This window comes from Malurus melanocephalus, unplaced genomic scaffold, assembly GCF_030028575.1.
Source record: "Malurus melanocephalus ecotype Western Australia unplaced genomic scaffold, MMel_1.1 scaffold_129, whole genome shotgun sequence".
NCBI classification, from domain to species: Eukaryota; Metazoa; Chordata; class Aves; order Passeriformes; family Maluridae; genus Malurus; species Malurus melanocephalus.
The window spans coordinates 1,880,728-1,901,443 of record NW_026623361.1 but is presented as its reverse complement, the minus strand read 5'-3'; the positions used below and the strand labels follow the sequence as shown (position 1 = coordinate 1,901,443).

The window sequence follows — 20,716 nt, the reverse complement described above, 5'->3', positions numbered from 1 at the left end:
AGCTTTATCTGCAGTCCATGGCAGTAAGATGAAGAGTCAGTTTGCACAGAATTTGGAAAGAAAGTGTTCATGTGATTTCTGAAACATATTTGTTCTTCATAAATTATTTCCTGCACCTTATCACCTCACTGTGTCACTGTGGTTTCCTGTTGGTACAAATGTGCTGGGCCAGATTCCCCCCAGTACCAGACTTGGCACAACCCCTGCACAGGACACTTATCCAGGTCCCTTCACTGCCTCACCCTTTCTGAGCCTCAGACAGTGTCACTTGGCAGCAGCCTTGGCCCTCACGTAGAGCTAAATGGATCTTCGGTCTTACTACAGCCTACTTCTGTTATGTAGCCTTGGGCTACATGAAATGGATACACTTCACCCAGAATTATTTTCAAAAGTCTGTCCTAATCTCTTCCCTTCTCCCCAAAACAGCTTGTGAGCGCAAGAATGCAGAGGCTGCAAGACTCCTGGTGCAGTACAATGCAGACACCAACCATCGCTGCAATCGAGGATGGACTGCTCTCCACGAGGCTGTCTCCCGAAATGACCTGGAGATTATGGACATCCTTGTGAAAGGGGGGGCCAAGATTGAGTCAGCAAATGCCTATGGGATCACTTCCTTATTTGTGGCAGCTGAGAGTGGGCAGTTGGAAGCGCTGAGATACCTTGCAGGATGTGGTGAGTACGGCTTTACATACCTCTATTCATTTAATTCTTAATAATTCAGTTTCCYAGTAATTTTCCCTGGCTCAGTTTTTCTGTCTCTGGAGCCTGCAGAGGCACTACAACTCTGTTGCTCCTGATGGTGGAACTGGGTAGGGTCTTTCACAGAGCATGGTCTAGACACAGTGCTCCTTCAGCACTCGTTCACGGTCACCTGCTTTGGGAAGTAACACGKTGCTGCCTGACTGCATTTCCTAACAGCTTCCTAAACCCGTATWGCCCCACACATGTAGCCTAAAATCCAATCAGCCATTAAAAGGAAACAGCTATTGGTGATAATAGATGGCAGAAATTGAACTTTAGCCAACCCCATCTGCTCATGAACATGCACAAGGATGGGCAAGATTAGCTGCCCTCCTCTTACTGCATCCGCTGAAAGCAGATGAACTGCTGCTGTAGAGTTGATGGGTTTACATCAAATAGACTCACTCTCCCTATGTGTAAATGTTCAAACAGATAAACAGAGTGAATTTGAGTCTAATTTACACTAGAGCTATCTTTCACTGCTCCACTCATGTAAAACAGCTTTGCAATAAACACAACACACTTCACTACTAYTCTGAGGCATATTTTATTTTCAGAGTGGGCTAATATTTTCAGTCTAGGTAAGATTTGGGTCCTGCACTTGCAAAACAAGAGCTTACCAGTGATTAAGATAAGAAAAACTTTAGAAAAAATTAGCATGATTAAGAAAGGTATCAGATTTGGGAAAAAAAATGTGTTCTGTTGCCCAGCTAGTCTCCTCAAGAGTTTTTATGACCAGTAAGTCCAACATTCTGCCTACAACTACAGTAAGTAAGCCAGAATGTGATTTGTGTTTCAAATTAGATAGATACTAAGATTTCCTTAAAGTTCAATTTTGAGAAAAATACACAGGAAAAAAATCCAATAAAACTGTCCAATTGTTTCAACCCTGAAAAGCTCTTTTGAGAAGCCCAAGAATGATATCATTCGTGGTTTATGATGAGCAATTTTCATCATAAAAAGGGTTTATTTCTCATTAGGAACATAGTCCTGTATTATGTTTTATCACTGTAATTCTCCTGATGTTTCCAGCTACATCATCTTCAAAGGCCAAGCACAACACAGATGGTTCAGCTTAGGGTGAGAGCCCAGGGAAATGTTCTCATTGGCAGAGAGCTTTCATGATCAAACAGAAGATCGATCCATTTCTTTATTTGAGTTTAGAAGCAAAGCTCCAGTGAACTGTCATTCCCTTTTAGGATACATGTAAAGCAGCATTCCTGAGAACACCATGGTACAGTATATGACAGTCAAAACCCAGACTTAAGGCCACAATTACCTACAACAGAAAAAGCCAGATTCCAAATTGTTTATGGCAAAAGAAGTATTGTCTTGGTTTATGCTTGCATGTTATTTATCAAGCCAAGCATACATTAGAGCTCAAGAAAAAAGTTTGCAAATAGACTATTAGGAAGTTTATTGATAATATTTATCTTTTTTTGTAGCAAAACTTACCATTTAAAGCCTAACTCCAACCCTCAGGAAATGAAGACATATGGCCTCAGGTGTTGAGTTTTGAAATGCAATATTCATTGATCAAGGCACACCCAAACAAAACCTGCTTGAAATTGTTGATCAGCACCATGCAGACATCATTTTATAGAGTATTATTTTAGCCTGAATATGTACTAAAAGGAAAAAGGAGTGTAAATACTATAAATGTACTTACAGTGTAAATATATGTAGCATAAATTATACATATAAATAAATATATAGCAAAAATAAAAATCCCTAGAATTTTGCAGAGCACCTATTGAGATAATCTAGTGCAAACTCCTGCTCAGGGATAATATATATACATAGTGTGAACTCATAAACATTAACAGAATTATTGTGTTTGAAGCCCATTTAAAATTTTCCTACAGCTGAATGGAGCCTGAATTCATGACTGGGACCTAACCCATGATAAACTGACCCTCATAAAATTCCCATTATATTATAAGCCAATGTAAATCTATGGTATAACTGATATGACTGTACCATGTCTGATATGACCATGTTCACATCCCCATCCAGCACATTTTGTAGCTCCAGTATAATGGAAATATATGTATTCATTCAAAGTATGTTCCTCCCATCTAATTTTTACCTTTGGGTGCTAAAAGGTTTTCTTCYTTCCCAGGCGCGGATATAAACACACAAGCCAGCGATAACGCCTCTGCTCTTTACGAAGCCTGTAAAAATGGACACATACCTATTGTGGAGTTTCTTCTGTCCCAAGGAGCAGATGCTAACAAAGCCAATAAGGACGGCCTGCTGCCTCTTCACATAGCAGCCAAAAAAGGGATTTGCGAGTAAGTTTTAGTTAGCTTCTCGGTTTCATCTTTTAGACAAGATTCCAAAGTCCCTACCAAATGGAGAATGTAATGTCCCAGGTCTAATTCTAAGCATTGTGAGCATCAGATAGCAGCTGAGAAGTGGCTTTCTGCTTGCAGAGCTCAGGCTAGAAACTATACACTGAAGAGTGGGTTTGGAGGTTGGGATGGGATGGGGTGAGCAGGAAYGTGGTGCAAAAGATTCTTTTTATTTCACCAAGACATCACCTACTACAGCTAAACAACTTCATGTATCTTGGAAGTGGATTAAACTGAAGTCCTCAAAACATTCTTGAAATATAATAGAAAAAGTATYGGTGGGGAGTGTTAGTTCTTAATAGCTCTTGCAGCATACTTTACAATCATTTTCCTACATGGGCCCACTGTGGTTCTTCTGTACAAGAATTAGGTGCTGGATTCATTTCTGGTATGTTCAGGCTTTAAAAACAATGATTTTTTTGTTGCTAACAGCAGGAAGTGGTTAAGTGAATCTCTAGGGCATTAGTGAGATTGTTGCTAGAACATGGCGTCCAGTTCTGATRTCCTGCCTTTCAAAAACCTTTCAGGAAATTGGAAAGGCTTCCAAAAAGAAGGACAAGAATTTTTCATGGTCTGGAAAATACATTTTATTAGTGAGCAATTAAATAACTCTTAGTTGTAGTGAATAAATGCATAAAAAGACCCCCTGGTTTCTTTCTGAAATTAAATGTGTTTGCGATACAGCTGAGCATATTCTTTAAACAGGGACAAAACTAACTAGTGGAAAAATAAGAAGGAATTGGGTAGAATTACCAGTCCCTTCAAATAGAGGTTTTTCTAGGAAAGCAAAAAACTATAGTCTGTGACAAAGAATATAAATTAAGATGCCATATAGGGATGGGATCGCCTTGTCATGTAAATAGTGTTTACCTAGCTCTTTCAAAACCTGGAACAATGCAGCATGCTTCTGAGCCTGAACTCCACAGCTTCTGATCCTAGAGCAAGTTTTAGTTCCTGCTTTTAACCCCTCATTGCTGGAAGAGTGAGTGACACACATCTAATTTTTCATTGCAGTAGAAGACGCCTTTGGTGGCTGTAGAGGACTCTTCTGACTATCACAGTTTCTATCTATAAATACTTCTAGCAACAGGCAAATGAGACAGTCTGTCCAACTGCAATGACTATTTCTGGACAGCACACCTATCTGTGCTCAAGTGGATTCCTACATATTTCCCAGTATATGAGGAATAAAAGCTTTTATTATCACTGCACCTTCCCATAATGGTTTTTACTCTAGCATTTAGATTTGCTTGGGAATGCCAATTAAGAGTCTCAAATCTCTTTAATAGACCTGAGGATATTAATTTTCTGTAGTTTACTAGGCCTGGTTCCTTGTGCAAACTGTGTATTCTAGAGGGCAGCTCAGTGTCCACTCATGTAACAGGTTTATACACTTACATCATATACATGAATACCTTGCACAGACCAACATAAGTGTGATTCAAAATTTTTTCCAGTGTTTGAGTTATAAAGTCATTTTCTTGTGCGAGAAACGGAACTCAGGTCCAGTTGTTCACTTTCTAAAAAGTTTATCTGAAAGTACAGTAAGTTGCTCTGAATCCCATTTGTGTATCGAGTATGGGCTGGCTCCCTAAATCTTTCCCTACCCTCAGTAGTCCCACACTTTGACCTGAAAAAAAATTTACATGGGAACCCCACAGCCTGAGTTCACCCCTGGGGCAAGGGCCTGATTCAGGGCTCATAACAACCAGCAGCACAAATGAGACCAGAATTTAGTTCAAACTCTGTATTCCTTCACTTTTAAAAGACTGAGCACAAATTTTGTGCACAACTGCTGCAAACTAAGTGGAAAAGAAACACAAAAGAAAAATACATTCTCTTATAAATATTTATCTAAATGACAGAGCTTTAGCCCAATTGGCTTATCATTCTTAATTCCTTTGGTATTCAGTAAAATAACACCCTTCACGGTGACCTCTGTATTCCTGCAGATTAAGAACGTAATTCTGCAGGAATTCCACACTTCAACTTTTTGCCAGAGCACGAAGGCTCCCTACCATCAAAAAGCCAAGAATGTGGTCCCAGGGCTCAACTGTCAACTCTTGTTGCTTGGTGTTTATTTTAAATGACACCTTGTCAATACTGACCTGAAATTCATAAGGGTCATCTCATAAACTGTAGGACAATCGCAAGCAGTCATTTAACTCTTTCCCCCTTAGAACTAAGATGCTTTGTAAAGCATGGGCAGATTTGTTTTGCAAATACAAGTCATTAAACTCTTGGCACTCTCATATTAAGGATGCTTTGCCTCCTCCTCCATAAAAGCTCTAAAGTAGAAGACACTGAAGCAGGTGTCAGGGATAAGGGGAATCTTGGCACTATTTCAAAACTGTACATGAAGTTCATCCCTGTGGCAGACATGTGATGCAGTCTGACTTGTCTGGCCTTGGCTGCCTTCACTTGAGTTGCATTCTTCTTCTMGAGAAACAGGAAAGGCTCCAGAGCCACCACATTACTGAACTGACCCACTTTGGAGGTGAGAGAGACACAGATTCAAGTCGCACAATTAAACTGATAAAAATTTGATGCTTCCTGCTTGTCATACYAAAATAATTGTGGGGTACAGGGACTGTACTGAGCTCTAGGACACTGCAGCATTTAGATGRCAACCCTGCAGTGAGGTTCAGGTTCCCCTTGTAGACAGAAACGATGCAGTGCCTCTTTAACTCAGATGAGAAGAGCTGGCTGAAGCACATATGCTGGAGGGAAAGAACAAAACAGACCCTTAAATCTTCAAAACATTTGATCACGGGATGACTAATGCTGGTACTTGGCATAGTGTCCTCACAGTGCTCTGTGCCCTTTTTGTTATTAGGCTCTTACAGAACATTTGCTGAGGGTGGGAAGTTGCCAGCTCACCAGCACCCAAACCTCCTGCTCCCTGGCAAGTGTCACAGTGCTGGAAAATTAGTGTGACTGCTTGGAGAAAAAAAAAAGTGCTTAATTCCCAAAATATTCACATAATTTAAAAAGCCTTTTTGTTTAAAAATGAGATGTAGAAGTATCTTGGAGACATCAACAGTCCATCACGTAAATAGGAACATAATCCTGWAAAGTGCTATGCATCTTCAACTCTTATTTCAGCTCCTCGGAGCATTGGAGGCTCAGTCTTTCACAGGATCACAAGATCATCACAGACAAAAGTTTTATGGGCTTAGTTTATTATGTAAATATATGTTTGAGGGCCCAGTGTTGGGACCAGCCATTGTGGTCAAACTGAAGATAGGCAGCATTTTAAAGGAAGCACACTACAGGGTAGGAAACTGAGATTTGCATGTTTGTGTGTCACCAGAGCTGCTGGCTGCTACAGAGTAGTCTGCATGGGAGGAAAAGAGGAGGAGAAGGCACGCTTGGCTTCCTGGCTCACACATGTTCCTATTTTAGATACCCCTCTCCCCACAGACATTATATAGGGAGTGTGGGCAACTCCTGAGACAGCAGGCAGACTCAGGTTGGACGGTCCCTAACTTTTTTCTGGAAGTAACTTAAGGCAACTTTATATCTACAGAATCAGCCTAGGGCCTTGGCTAAACCACCCAACTTTATGAGCAGGAAATGAAGGTTTAACCCATAGGGTCGGTCATGCATCTCCAATCACACCTATGCAGATATAAAAATGATACAGACTTGCAACTGCAGGGCTCCTGTGCATCATATATTTGAAATTCATATATATGTTAGAACAGCTTGGTTTATGTTGTTGTGTTTAATGCCACATCAAGTTCCCAACAGCAATACCTCATTACTAAGGTCTAGGATCTGGCTATACATTGGGATGGACATTGATAGCCCCATGGATTTGCCACAGCCAAAAKCCACACACTGAAGGCCTCCAGGATAGCAATCAATGCAGGGTAATAACTGAATTGTAAATCTGATAGGGAAGGCCTGGGAACCAAATCTGCAGTTTATCCTAGCTCAGTCCTGTAGAGATGGGGTTTCACTCCTTTTCTGGTCTCCAGCCTATTACTGTGGCTGTGACCCACAAGATCTGCCAGCACTTTGTGTTTCCATGCTTCTCTGCTGAGCAGTAAAACAAGTAAGGAGAAGATACATTGAAGGTGAAGGTGGGGAGATCCATTCTCTCAGCTGGCACCTGAGGCTGGAGGTTGTGCACCTTTTCCTCCAGTCCTACCCACATCACCACAATGATGAAGGCATAGAATATCGGGTAGCTCCTGGCTGGTCATCTGCCATTTGGGCTGTGGAGCCTAAAAGAAGTTCAACAGGGTGGGTGAGTGCCAGCACGTCATCTCTTCCATTGTAACTGCTCCTCTAGCTGCAAGTACATCATAGAAACTGGGTGATAATCTCAAAAAAAGGGTGATAATCTCAAAAAGATCCCACATAAAAGGGGAGGGTCACATAACTCACATTTTTGGCAAGGCAGGAGCACAGAGAGTTGTTGACAGGTTTGAAGTTTGCACTCTGGTTTCTCTGAGTTGTTCCTGTGCCTGAGTTAGCAGGCTCTGCCTTACGGGTACAGTCACAAAGCTGTGATTTGCTGTAGGGTTGTAGATCCCCTAGGGCTCACTGCTGCTCACTGAGTCTCCTCCTGGCAGGATTGTCTCCATGCTGATCCCTGTGACCAGCCGCACCCGTGTCAAGCGTAGTGGCATCAGCCCCCTGCACTTAGCGGCCGAGCGCAACAATGATGACATTTTGGAAGAGCTGATAGATGCTGGCTACGAGGTCAACAGCGCCCTCTCCGATGAACGCTCCTGCCTTTATGAGGACAGACGCACCACCCCGCTCTATTTTGCTGTTTTTAACAACAACATCTATGCCACAGAGCTGCTGCTGCAAGCTGGAGCCAACCCCAATGTTGACCTCATTAACCCGTTACTCATCTCAATCCGCCATGGCTGCCTGAAGACCATGAAACTGCTTCTCGACCATGGAGCAAACATTGATGCCTATATATCGAGTCACCCCACCACCTTTCCAGCTACCATCATGTTTTCAATGAAGTACCTTTCTGTGCTGAAATACCTCCTGGATCTGGGCTGTGATGCAAGCTCTTGTTTTGAGTGTCAGTATGGAAACGGTCCACATCCAGCATTAAATTACAGACGGGAAAGACTGAATGATCCTCAGATAACCAGGGAGCCAACAGTAGTACAGGTAAGCACTGCTTAGTCTACCTGCAGGATTTCTGAGGGCATCTCCTACCCATGGATCTTGACAACTTGAGTGTATTCCAACTTTTTTTTGTGAGAGAAGATGCCAATGTCCCCACTTTATTAACAGAAAAAAAATTTAGTCAGTAAACATTCCAAGTTTGCAATTCAATTACAGCAGGAAGGTAGGCAACAGCCATTGTGGCCATAGCTGGAATTTACAGTGAATTATAGCCATCTTGACAGTCTTACTGACAGCTCTACAATATTCTCTTTCTCTGGACCTGAGATGCCAGAAGTGAGGCATATTTTCCTGACAAATATATGGATGGTAGCATATGGGTGGTAGAAGCTTTCTTTTTTTTTACCCTGTAGGATTTGTTTTGTCTGATACAGAATGTTAGCTACTGGTTACATTAAAATAGTCTAGTGCTTCACTCTATGAGGGTAAACTAKTGAATGCAAACAACTGCAATTTCTGAGTCTACTCCATAGGCAGTCATAGAGARAGAGAATGAATTATTACATTAGCTATATGACTGAATTACATTTGAAGTTTTCACAAGTTAGGAGATTTAGGTCCTTGATTTCATATTTTCAAACCCACTTACAGACTTTAGATACTTACATGTTATACATGTATCTTTGCAGTCCTTTCTAAAGTGCAGCTGGGCTCAGCTTCCGTTGGGTTGAAATTGGACTCTCAATCCCTTTAAGGACTTTGTACAATCTTGGATTAGACTTTTTTTTCTGATTTCTGTACGTTCTCTCCTTCCAATGTGTCTCAAAACTTAATGCTTCACTCAAAATCTGTCTTTCAACATGCTACACAAAAATGAGATCTCAGCATGGCAGTCTTTCTATCTTGCAAAGAATCAGGCAATAAATAAATCAGCTTCTATTCTAGTTTAACTGTAGCTTTGAGGGATTCAGAAGAATCCTGAAGACATGGTTACCAAATAGGTTCTTCAGTGATGGAAAGAATAAAGGAAAACATTAAAAAGAAATCTTGACCTTTCTATCAGTCCTGTCTACCAAAAGACTTTACTCTCCAGTWTCATATCTGGGGAAAACAAACAGACAAACAGACAGACAAATCTTACAGAGAGGATTTTAAGAATCCATCACAATAATATCTTATCCTAAACAGTACTTCATCCTCAGAGTCTTCAACACAACAAAATTCCTCCAGGATACCATATTTTTTGTCAAAGAAAAATTTATTAAATATATCATCTCTAGTTCTTGATCTGTGATATGGTAGCAGGTCAAATGAAAAGAGAGATGGAATTCCAGACAAGGATTTGTCTGTAACCCTCTGGGGTATCCTAGCCCCTCAAAACCAGTTTCTTCTGGATCTCACCTGAAACTATTGCCTAAGAAATTATTAGGTTGCTCACGAAGTCATTGCTTCAAAGGTCAGATCACATGAGGCAGAGGTAGCAAAATCTGTATGAAATTTTCTCGGTGACTAGAGAAAGAGCAGTGAGAACCGATAAATACAGAAAAAAAATAATMTCTTCTCTCTAATATTGTTTTTATTTGGCTTCTACTGCTAGGATTTTGGCTAATAAAAGTGAGGTCTGAGTGGTGTAGCTTTATGGTATGTAGTTATAACATGTTTATATTCTGAAATAAAAAGGATCTTACAAAACTATAGCCTTCTCCACACAAAGGATGTTAATTTTCTATTTTCTTGTATGAGATTATATAAGCATAATAAATCTGAATTATTAGTCTTTATATAAGACTTTGAACTACTGCAACAGGATTTGGAAAATGCACAAATATAAATCATTACTGATGCTACTAAATTCATGTGTCCTGGAGAAAGTGAGCACAGAAAAATGGTTGCTGCTTCCCTCCAAGTTTCCAGAACTGCTGTCRATCCCGGGAAGGTGGGGACAGCAGTACCGTACTGCCACGAGAGGGCATTCGGGTTTCTGCCAAGAACACAGGCTCAGAGCCACCTTGTCCCTGAGTCAATCCCACTGCCTGAAGTTGCAGTTTTGCATTATTTTTCTTCGTTTTGCTGTGCTTATTATTTTCCGGAAATGTGTTTTGAAACGTGTTTATTTCAGAAAATGCTTTTGTTAGCTGAGCTTGTGAACAGGGAACAGACAAAAAGGCAGGCAAGATGGAGACAAGAAGAGAGCAAGTTAAGATCCAGTGTTTTATTGCCCCACACATGTCTTCACTTCAACTCTAATAAAGCAGTTACTGCGAGGTGGTGGTGCAGATGTCCAGTCTGTACACGCCACTGCATGGCAGTGACACACACTGGAGAGTCACAGTCAGATACACAAAACTACACTTCCTATAAGCAGCCCAGGTAGAAAACTGTGGGCTGTCCACCATGATCCTTCTGACAATACTGTTTCTAGTCATCCTGGGAAACATCACATGGTGATGTTCAGTGAAAAAATAAGAAAGAGAAGAGCAGTAAACACCTCTGTGAATGCTCTCACCTTGAACAAAATAACCTTATTTTCTACAGCTCTGTTCTTTCCTAGGTGAACTAATATAATTTTACTTCTGAGTGAAGTATCCACACAAGAGTTTAATGATTTTGAGTTAGGACTCGGGCATGTATAATCAAATTTTATCTAGTTACAGGAGCCTAAACAGAAAGAGCTTTAAACTGGTGCGTTTTCTTTCCTGTTTGGTGTGGACTTGGAGGATGTTTGCATGTGTTAACGACTAAGTTGATAGATGGTGTTTCATCCACCATCATTCAACAGGGCTGAGCCACAGGCCTGAGTTCTCATCCACACAATGTGATTTGATTCATATTAAACTTCCTGACTGATCACATGGAGATTATGTCCACAGGTATCTTCATCATATGCAGCACCCTAAGAGAGACAGATAAAGCTGACTGGTATAGCACATATATTTGATTAAAGTAGACAGAAAAGTCACAGTTTTTTTTAAAAATGAGCCTGCTTAAAGTCAGGTCCTTAAGTCTATTCCTCAGTATCTCCATAAGCAGCCCTCCATGCAATGGATCTGGGTATTCTGCAGCTTGCACTGGCGACAACAGAAAACTTGCATGATCCAGAACTGAGTTAGGAAGGTGCTCCTCTGTTAGGACCAGGATAGCTCTCACCATGAGTGAGTAAAACAGCCTGGGATTCATCTATGTAGAGATTTCTCCCAACTTGTTTCTAACAAGGTGTTTGGTCTCCCAAAGCTGCAGATACTGGTGGGTTCACAAGAGGCAGGAGCTGTTGCTGTCTGCTGAATCTCCCTCTTTCCCTAAGATTCCTTTGGAGCCCACAGAGCCCCTCCCAATAAGGGAAAGGACTCATCATGCTATGTCACAGTGTCCTAGGCTGCATGGACCTTTCAGGAGCCTCTGACTGGCTTGGGGCGAAGTTCCTCTGCTCCTGCATTTCTGTGGAAGTAGGACCTTAGGACTTGTAAACAAGTCAGCATTATTCCATGCTCCAGAGCTGGGACTTCACCAGGAATTTGTGTCATCCTGTGATTCCAAAGAGGGGGTTCCATCCTCAACTGGAAAAGAATAGGCTTTAGTTTAAGTTTTCTGAAAGGAAAGTGATGATTGCTCTCACAACCGGTAGAAGRGGGGGACTGTCAAAGCTCTCAGTATGCTATTGTTGCTATTTCCACAAGTGCATTCAAGTCCCACTGATGGCAGTCATTCTGTTTTTCCTTGAAGTTTTGTGAAATGGTGTCTACTCCGGAGATAAGTCGCTGGGCTGGGCCAATCATCGATGTTCTTCTGGATTATGTGGGTAACGTGCAGCTTTGTTCCCGGCTCAAGGAGCATATTGACAGCTACGAGGACTGGGCTGTCATTAAAGAAAAAGCAGGTATGGTCTCCCAGGAGAGAATGTCACAACTAGTCCATTGCTGGATTCAAAACCTCAGTCACCATCTCCTCTTAGTATCCATCCCATAAASATGAAAAGATTTCCCTGCTGTGACTGATGAGGTAGGAGGGTCAGAAATTCCTGGGATGTCACTGGCTCTGTGGTGTGAGATGCACTCCAGCCATATATCTGACCCAGTGGGAATGAGCACTGCAGTGCAGCAAGGCCCATCTGGATGTACCTGGGGTGCAGTCCGATCAGGACAGGTGGGCAGCGCGGCGAACTCCGCAGCAGCCTAGCAGCCATTAGTGGCCTTTAAAGCCTTTTTGAATATTCCACTCTCCTAAACATCCTTTCCCTCAGGRAAAGGTCTTTCATAGGTATTGTCAGAACCAGTTTTCTGACACCAAACTAAGTTTGGAACTTACTGCATTTGTTTTCAGGAGGAAGGCTAAATACTTTGAAGTGTCTTGTCTAGAAAGCCCATTGCTATGGCTGAGATGGGTACAGCACCCCATCCTCCAGCCCCAAATCCTTCCCATGTCATGCTTCAGAACAGATGATCTGCCAATCCCAAATGCCTTATCCCTCCATCCTTTTAACATTCTTTCTTCTCCCATTTTCCTCTTGACACTGTCCCACCCAAGCTGAGCTCAAGTTCCTCAAGTTAAAACCTGTTCTGCTCATGTTTCTGACCTGCCTGTCTTTCAGAACCTCCACGACCTCTCTCCCATCTTTGCCGCATCAAGGTACGGAGCCTGGTTGGAAGAAACCGCATTAAACTCCTTGACACCCTGCCTCTCCCAGACAGACTGATCCGGTACTTACAGCACGACTACACACAGTGACCCCGAGCACGCTGGATACGCAGCAGCTTCCTGGCATGGCACCCGGTGTCACCACCGTGGCACAGGTGCACACTGGGGAGGAACTGCTGCTGGCTTGGTCAAGCACCCTCCCATGACTAATCTAAGAGAAATGTGCTTTTGAAGCATGAGTGAGATGAAAATGAAGGACACAGAGAGCTAACATAGGAGACTTAGGTTTTTCAACAGCAAACACAAAGACGGTTCACCTCACACCTTAGTCTGCAAAGAAGAAATGAAAGCCAACACTGACAAATGAGTAGTGCTGAAACAAGTATCAGCAGGGAACTCAAAAGTACCCTGARACTGTGGTCACAATTCAGAACTTGTCAAAAGTCAACATACTTGGGAAAACAATCACATGACCTTCACTGTCTGAGATTTTTATTGTAGTTTCTATTCTATTGTTTGGATTTCTGTTAAGCATGCTGGTTGCCAATTATCTGACATTTTGACACCACCTTGMTAACACTTCTACATCTTTTTTTGTACCTTTCTTATTGAGTACTTGATTTCTGAACATTCAAATCTCAGAACTCTTTAACAGACTAAAATGCAGAAATACTGAATCCTTTAAAAGTCAAGGAAAGGTTTATTTAAGGAGGATGGAAGAATTATATTTGCACATAGTGAATACAGTTAATTCTGTATTATATTTGCAATAGGAAGTAAGTGAAATTCTGCTTGAGAGCATTTCCTAGTCTGGGGATTTGAAAGCAACCCTGAGCTCCTTTTTTTTTGGTGTAAATTAGAAGTAGCCACACTGTAAACAGTAGGTTTATGCTTTCATGAAGCTGGTTTGAGAACAGAACAAAGCCCTAAAGGAGCAGGAACAGAGAGTGATGTGAAGGAGAGAGGSAACACTGCTGAACCAATTTATTCTCTTACTCCCCCAGATCTTATCTCTACAAAACCCAGCCTCTCCAACCTCCTTGGAACTCTGTGCCTATAACAACATCATGGTCGACAGTAAGAGAAATTATTTCAAAATTATGGAATAATTTTGAAAAAACTTCAAAATGTATGGAAATGAATACCCAAAATCAGGTATCCAAATCCTTATTCAGGTGCCTAAACAATGCCAAGTTGCTTGTACCAGGTGAAGTTCCACTTAAGCCAGGGGGATCATATACCATATCAGATATTACTGAGGCAGAATAAAAATCTCAGAATTTAGCCCTGAATTTTCTGACTTTGGAGGTTTGAAGTATCTATTAGYTTCCTTTGACACTGATGAAAGTTTTTATCTCAGCTTCTTTGAAAATTAGGTCACCTATTTACAGCTCAGATCCACAACTGATTTATGGCAGCTTAACAAGTCACCATCTATCTGCTGAACCACTATAATWGTCCGTGAAATTCTTTTATTGAAGTTTTTAACAAGTCACATTCCCTCACAGCTGGAAAGGCCAAGGAGCCCATGATCGGTTATTGGCAGTGACTACAGCTCACTTGACAGGTGTGACTTGCTGAACTGCTTTGATGAGTGCWTTATTCCTCACTAGGCACCTAAGAAAGTGTGGAAGAACCTAAATTTGGAACTACATCTTTGCAGATCTTATGCTAGAAGCACACTCATTACCTTAGGAGACAAAGGACCTGTGCACCATTGGTCTGCCAGRAGTCCCCACCAGAGACTTTACAGATCTGGTTTTCTTTGTTGGTCTGAATACCATCCATGGAATATGATAGAAATTTAAATAGGGAAAATACATTGCACTGAGTTTTATTTTTGTGGAGTTTTATACCTGAACACCGGACTAAAGTGTGTTGCACAAATACAAGTAATACAAATCTGTCTAGGCAGACTGTGATGACTTTGTGTGAAATATGTTCATCATCTGTGGGACAGGATGYGAGCAGAAATAGGATTGATTACATGATTGATTACTCTGTTCCTTTCTGTGCCCTTTATAAATGCAAAAGTTGAAAAAACAACTTTTTCAAACAACTGGGTTTCAATTCACACTGAACACAGATTTTCTTGTAAAACTTTGGGAAGTAAGGGTGAAGTTTTATCTACTTTACTATCTACTATCTACTATCTACTAGTTTAAGAACTACTCCTTTGTCTCCTGCAGTGTGAACAGGGAATTGGTTCAGGTTAAGAAAACATTGGGTGGAGAGAAAAGGATGAGGAACAAGAAATCACTGTATCAGTTCTGCCAGTGAAGGCCCTGTWTTGGTAAACAGTACCTGGACAGATAGAAAATCACTGTGGAGTTCATGCATCTCTCACTTTCTGGGTCTGAACTACAGAGGTGTGGACCTTATATTGATATAATCAGAAGTCCTTGAAATCAAAAAGTGTAACAAAGCAGAGCTGTAGAGAGTGATTGATACCGACAAAGCTTGGTGGAGACCACTTCTTTGTTTTGTGTGCAGTGACAGCCCTGGAGATCCTGGCAGGTAGAAGGGTTTACAATCACCAACTACAYGTATAACTGCAGAAGTGGGATTTCATGAACTATCCCAAACTGGAATTTCCAAGCCGACATTCTTGTGTCCACAAAAGTCTTGCAATTTCTTTTTCTGACCTTGGAGAAGCTGAAACTGCATTTGAACTGGGTAAGTACAAAAAGCCCATTCCTTCTTTCAACCAAAAGACCTTCATTTCAATTGGGAGACCCATGCCCTGGTTTCTGTCAACCATCTGTGTTGAGCAGGAGACACAGAGCCAGAGAGCACTGGTCTGATGGGAACATAACACAACTGTGGGAAGGATAAGCGCATGTTGTGCACAGAAACCGAGGGGAGAAGAGTCTATCTATTGGGGGGAATCTGGTAATTACAACGTTATTTAGTCCTTTCTGCTTGATCTTTAAAGCAAACCTTCACACACTCAGTTTACATTTATTTGCACTGAAATGGAGCCCACTACCTCTCCACTCCAGTCACTGGCATACTATTTTGTGCACGGTACTGAATCTGAATGAATTCAATGTGCCTTTAATGTGTCTATCTAGAAGTTACTGTGAAAAGAAAAATACTCCAAAACCCAGCAAGCCAGGCTTTGTAAGCAGATCAGTATTTCTAGTGCAAGGTGAAGTGGCTTGTTTTACTGAGTGTGATAGACAGACTCCTTCAGACACAATGTGAAATGTTCTAGGAATATTTCATGACCAGGTTACTGTACCTTTTTTTTACTGCAACATGTGCAATTCACTTGATGTTCCTGTGCACTTTTTTGATTCTTTTTATTTCATTTTGTATGAAAGTTTTTTCATTTATCTCTCCCCACCCATTATTTATAAAAGCTGTTGTGTTTAAAAAAGTTTAAATCTGCATTGTTCTAGTAAATAGCAGCTCTCAAATGTTATGTTTCCAYCTTTTAAACAAAGTATGAATAAACAAGAAGAATCTGAAGGACTAGCAACTGTCCTGAATAGCAACATCAACCATCAACCAGCTGAACACAAAAATATCCAGGAAAATTCTGAATCAATCCAAGCTTGAACAATTAATAATTCTGATGTTAATCTCAGGGATGAGAAAACTGTAAGTATTGCTAGCGACGAGACAGAGTTGCTATTATTTGCAAACCTTTTGGAAAGACTCACACATCCCCATTCAGGGATTTTGAATATACTTAACAATTGTCTTCTGTTCATTTGTGTTTTACTTCACTGCTGCTCCAGTTCAAAGCCCCAGCAAGGGCCAGTGCCTGCCCTATGTTGGGGGGGGGACTTCCATGTCACAAAGGATTTTGAAAAAGTGACATTTGTTTAAATCTGAGTGTAGGAGCATAAATATTTGAGTCAGAAGTCATTTAGAATGGTCTGTTTCAATCCTTCATCATAAATTTAAAACACTCTATTCTGCTACATAGAAAATGTGCAGAAATATACATTCAAATGAGTTTAAAAGAAGGAAAAATAAAAAACTAGGAATTTACTATTCAAAAGATATAAACTTGGTTTTAGCTCTCTTCTTTCTCTGGATTTCTTCAAAATAAAATTTATACACAGGCTACCCACTTTGCCAAGTATTTGAATTTTTATATAAATCCTCATTCTGGTGTGATCCACAGCACTTTGAAATTTCCCTTCTGAACTCGCGGAGGAACAGTTGTGCACAGCTATCACTGCAATACCAGTAGTTCATTCCATTATCTGGTCTGGCCACCCAGATGGAAATCCAGACCAATACCAAGGAGGCTGCTCCGCACTGACAGTACTGAGACAGAGTTCAGCATCTGGCTGCATCTGGATTACGACAGCAACACAGAGCTATTGAAGAATTATTGTGAGAAAAGCCCATTTCCATGTAAAAAAATTCCGTGCCTACAGGTCTGTAAATTATAAGCCCTTGTTCTCCTACCTTTAACTTCAATGGCTCTGGTTTCTGTTACTTTCCTTGTGGAGAGGGACAGAGTTTCCTTACAGATTTTTTCAAAAAAAGGGAAAGGCATCTAAGTATGTTCCTATCTTCACTTGTGGATCAAGAGCTAACCTGCTACCTTTAATCCCTAGATTAGCTCTTTAGCTACACCTTGCATGTAGCTGCAGGCATGCACTACCAAAAGACATTTCCTGCTCTCTGTCCTGTGGGTATAGTCTATATTGGCTTTATACATATATTATCCCTGCCATAGCAGGGAGAAAGCAGTGAAAACCATCTCCACTTCTACTTTTCATCTGCACTACTAACACATCACAGATATTGTTTCCACAGAAGTGAATATTGGTGGAATATGTGAGGTTTGGGGAAAGCGTAAATCACTTGTAGCTGRGGAGTAGAATCACAGAATATTGAGTTGGAAGAAACCCACAAGGATCATCAAGTCCAGCTCATAAGTGAATGGCCCATACAGGGATCAGATCCACAACCCTGGCATTATTAGCACCAGGCTCTAACCAACTGAGCTACTCCCAGGGGCACTTCATATCCTAATAAAAGGTGCAGCCAGGTTATGCAATACCAAGGCCATCAGAAGATACAAAATAATACTCTACAAATGCTTCAGAAAATAAATTTTTTAATGACTGAAATGCACTCTAAGGTGTTTCCTGTTTTTCCCCTTGTAGAGATATCAGGAGTCATAGAGAGCTCTGCTAGTSAGAAACCAAACCAATCAAGGCCCCTTTTTATTGAATCCTGGGAGTTCCCATTAGCTTCAGCAACAGCAGGCTCAGGCCCTGGGAGATCACAGGTATCCATTCTCTGGCCCTTTTGTCCTCTCAAAATGTACTTGTCTTGACTTCAGTCATTTACTCCAGTATAACCAAATAGATACATACACCTGCAATATTAAATCTTTCATCTCTTATGTTTTGTGTCTTAGTACCACTTTCTCCATCGGTTTCAGAGAAACATAACTTAAAACCACTTTCTATTAAATTCTCCAAAGCCGATTTGTTAAAAAAATTAGGAAAATACTAGCCAAAACATTTACAGCCAGGTCTTGTGATAACATCTTAGAATCAGGCAAAATAAAAGACATCTGTATGCCAGAAATCAAGGTAGTCTATTCTTTACTTTTTTCTTCCACCACACTTCATGGTTTTGTATTAAACCAATACAATGCYTCATTTATTCTGTTGATGCAGAGCAATTCCTGATGTGAAAATTCATCCCGCTTCCATTTGCACCGCTTTAGCACTAGGTAATATCCTAGCCCCAGAAGAACTACTTGCAATTTTTATCAATCTGGATAGGCAGATACTTCAGCCCTCATATCTCCCCATCAGTTGCAAATCAAACCTGTCTACCCTGTGGGGCAAAATTAAACAGATTGCATTTGCAGAATCAACAAAATAAAATTACCTCCTTTCTCGCCTTATTTTTTTTTAATTCTCTCAGTATTTACATAAAACAAGAGCTTAAATCAATCACAAGTGACTTCTATATCAAATACCATCCTTCCAGTCTCTTGCATGCAAAAAGAGATGACCTGAATATCTTGACTTCTCTGGAATGACTTTAAAGTACAAAAACTCTTTGAATTCATTCCATTTCACTGCTGTTGCCGCAGGGCAGCCCCAGAAAGCTGTTCCCTCGTGGAGGAGGCCTCCTAGGTGTTACCAGTGCGGCTACGAATGGCCCGCAGCCCCACTCACCGCGGCTCAGACAATGCCCATCGATGAAAGAGACCTGTTTCGCCTCACGCTCCATGCCACCAGCTTCGCAAGGTTTATTCCCGAGTTACACCCGTGCACTGAGATCAGAGTGCGCCCSAAGTAACTTCCCCCCAGTTACTAATTCCCTGCAGCCCGCCCACGAGGCAGAGGGTGTGATCGCCGGCCTGCTTCCCCTGCCGCTCCACGCTGCCAGCAGCTCATGCCCGAAGGCTTGACCGGGCGTTTCAAATGCCCCCCAGGGACTGTCGTGTTCGGCATGACTCCGACACCCGGCCCGCTAAAGATAGCCAAAAACATTGAAGATGGGTGGGGGCATGGCGGGCTTGGTGGGGATGGGTTTCAGAACCATGGGCCKGTAGAATTTCTGCCCCGGGCCATCGGCCTCCTTGCAGAAGTGCGACACCTCCGCTGGTAGCGTGGCCGCGCTCTTCCTCCACAGACCCAGCCCCGAGAAGGGCGACGGAGGCAGCGCGCCCGGGGGCTGGTACACGCCTGGCCCGGGGCAGGGGAAGGGGCAGCAGGTCCAGGCACCCACCCGGCCTGACAGAGCCCCGGCTGGGTCCTTCTCCCCGCCGTGTGTCGCAGGGTCAGGGGGGCTCTCCGGGCCAGCAGCGTCTGGACTCCTTTTGCTTTTCTTCCCCTCATAGAGAGGAGGGTCTCTGGGGGCATGGAGTCCCTCGGGGCTGGCAGRAAAGGCCCTGGCCGTCAGGCTCTGTGCCGGCCGTGGCTCTTCCCAGAAGGAGGCGGGGAGCTGTCGCTTCCTCATGGGCACCTGGTCCGGTCGGGCAGCCTCGGGTTTTTGTTCCTGCAAAACCCGTTCCCCGATGAGGCTCTCCTCKGCCTCGGCTGTCTGCAGCACCTTCTCGGCGGCAGCCCCGCCGCGGGGGCTGGGCTCAGGTGCCTCGGGCTGGGGGCCGCGGGCCCGCTCCTCTGCCCCCCTGCGCCAGCCGCACTCAGGGGGTTTGCTGGGCTGACACCGCGGGATCCGTGAGTACTTCTGAGAAAACCGCTTGAGCTGCTTCTGCAAGTATTTTCTGTGGTCAACTGACCGGCGACAAGGAGCCGATTTATCCAGAGCCGCTTTGATGTCACTCGAAGCCAGGTTAACGAAGTTCAGTAGAGTTTTTACCTCGCTGTCCGATGCCATCTCACTGAATGCACTGTGCAGAGTTTCCCATGAAAAGTTTATAATCCTTCTTCAGGCAAACTTTGGCAAACCTGTGAAATATGATGGACAGACTTTTGAGCAAGAAGCTTTAGCATTATAAGCTTTAGCGTTTGAGTAAATAGCGTTAAGCGAATGGAGGGAGGCTAGGGGGGCATGTCAGACTTCTCAGGCACGCAATAAGTGATCCGTCAGCTCGCTTGCATGCAGGGAAGGTGCTGTCGGAGCGGACGCGTGCCCGCAGCCCACCGCCCCGCACTGCTGCCCCAGCACACACCGCCACGGCACTGGCTCACAAGTGCCAGCCAGCTCTGCGCCTAATCTTGTTAGATAGCGCTTAGGTGGACAGAAGCCGGGGTGGCCGCCCTGTAAGCGAGCACGGACACTCACCCGGCGTGCGGCAGCTTTTCTCACCGGTGCTGGCGGCTGCGTTGCTGCAGAGTAGAGCCCCTTCCCCGCTAATCTCGTTAGGCAGGTTACACACCGCCAACCTCGGCGGAGRCAGCCAAGGCCCGCCAGTGTTTGGATGCAGT

General features: G+C 42.8%; 2 protein-coding genes across 5 annotated transcripts in view; one reads left to right on the top strand and one right to left on the bottom strand.

The window, feature by feature from the left end:
- The window catches only part of ASB2 (ankyrin repeat and SOCS box containing 2), a 28,348-nt gene extending 11,055 nt beyond the window's left edge, over positions 1-17,293 (top strand). For 3 of the 4 annotated variants that reach the window (XM_057370642.1, XM_057370640.1, XM_057370641.1), the window contains exons 6-10: positions 427-672; positions 2,864-3,035; positions 7,679-8,240; positions 11,919-12,072; positions 12,784-17,292. In XM_057370642.1, the coding sequence (XP_057226625.1) occupies positions 427-672; positions 2,864-3,035; positions 7,679-8,240; positions 11,919-12,072; positions 12,784-12,920 (1,271 nt within the window). In that variant the 3' untranslated portion in view covers positions 12,921-17,292. Of the gene's footprint in view, positions 1-426; positions 673-2,863; positions 3,036-7,678; positions 8,241-11,918; positions 12,073-12,783 lie in introns of all 4 variants that reach the window. The other variant, XM_057370644.1, reaches the window with a different exon arrangement.
- Positions 17,294-17,964: 671 nt separating this feature from the next.
- On the bottom strand, positions 17,965-20,230 carry FAM181A (family with sequence similarity 181 member A). The gene has a single exon (XM_057370648.1). It carries the CDS (start codon positions 20,163-20,165, stop codon positions 19,296-19,298), a length of 870 nt encoding a protein of 289 aa, XP_057226631.1. The 5' UTR covers positions 20,166-20,230; the 3' UTR covers positions 17,965-19,295.
- Between the last annotated feature and the right edge of the window lie 486 nt (positions 20,231-20,716).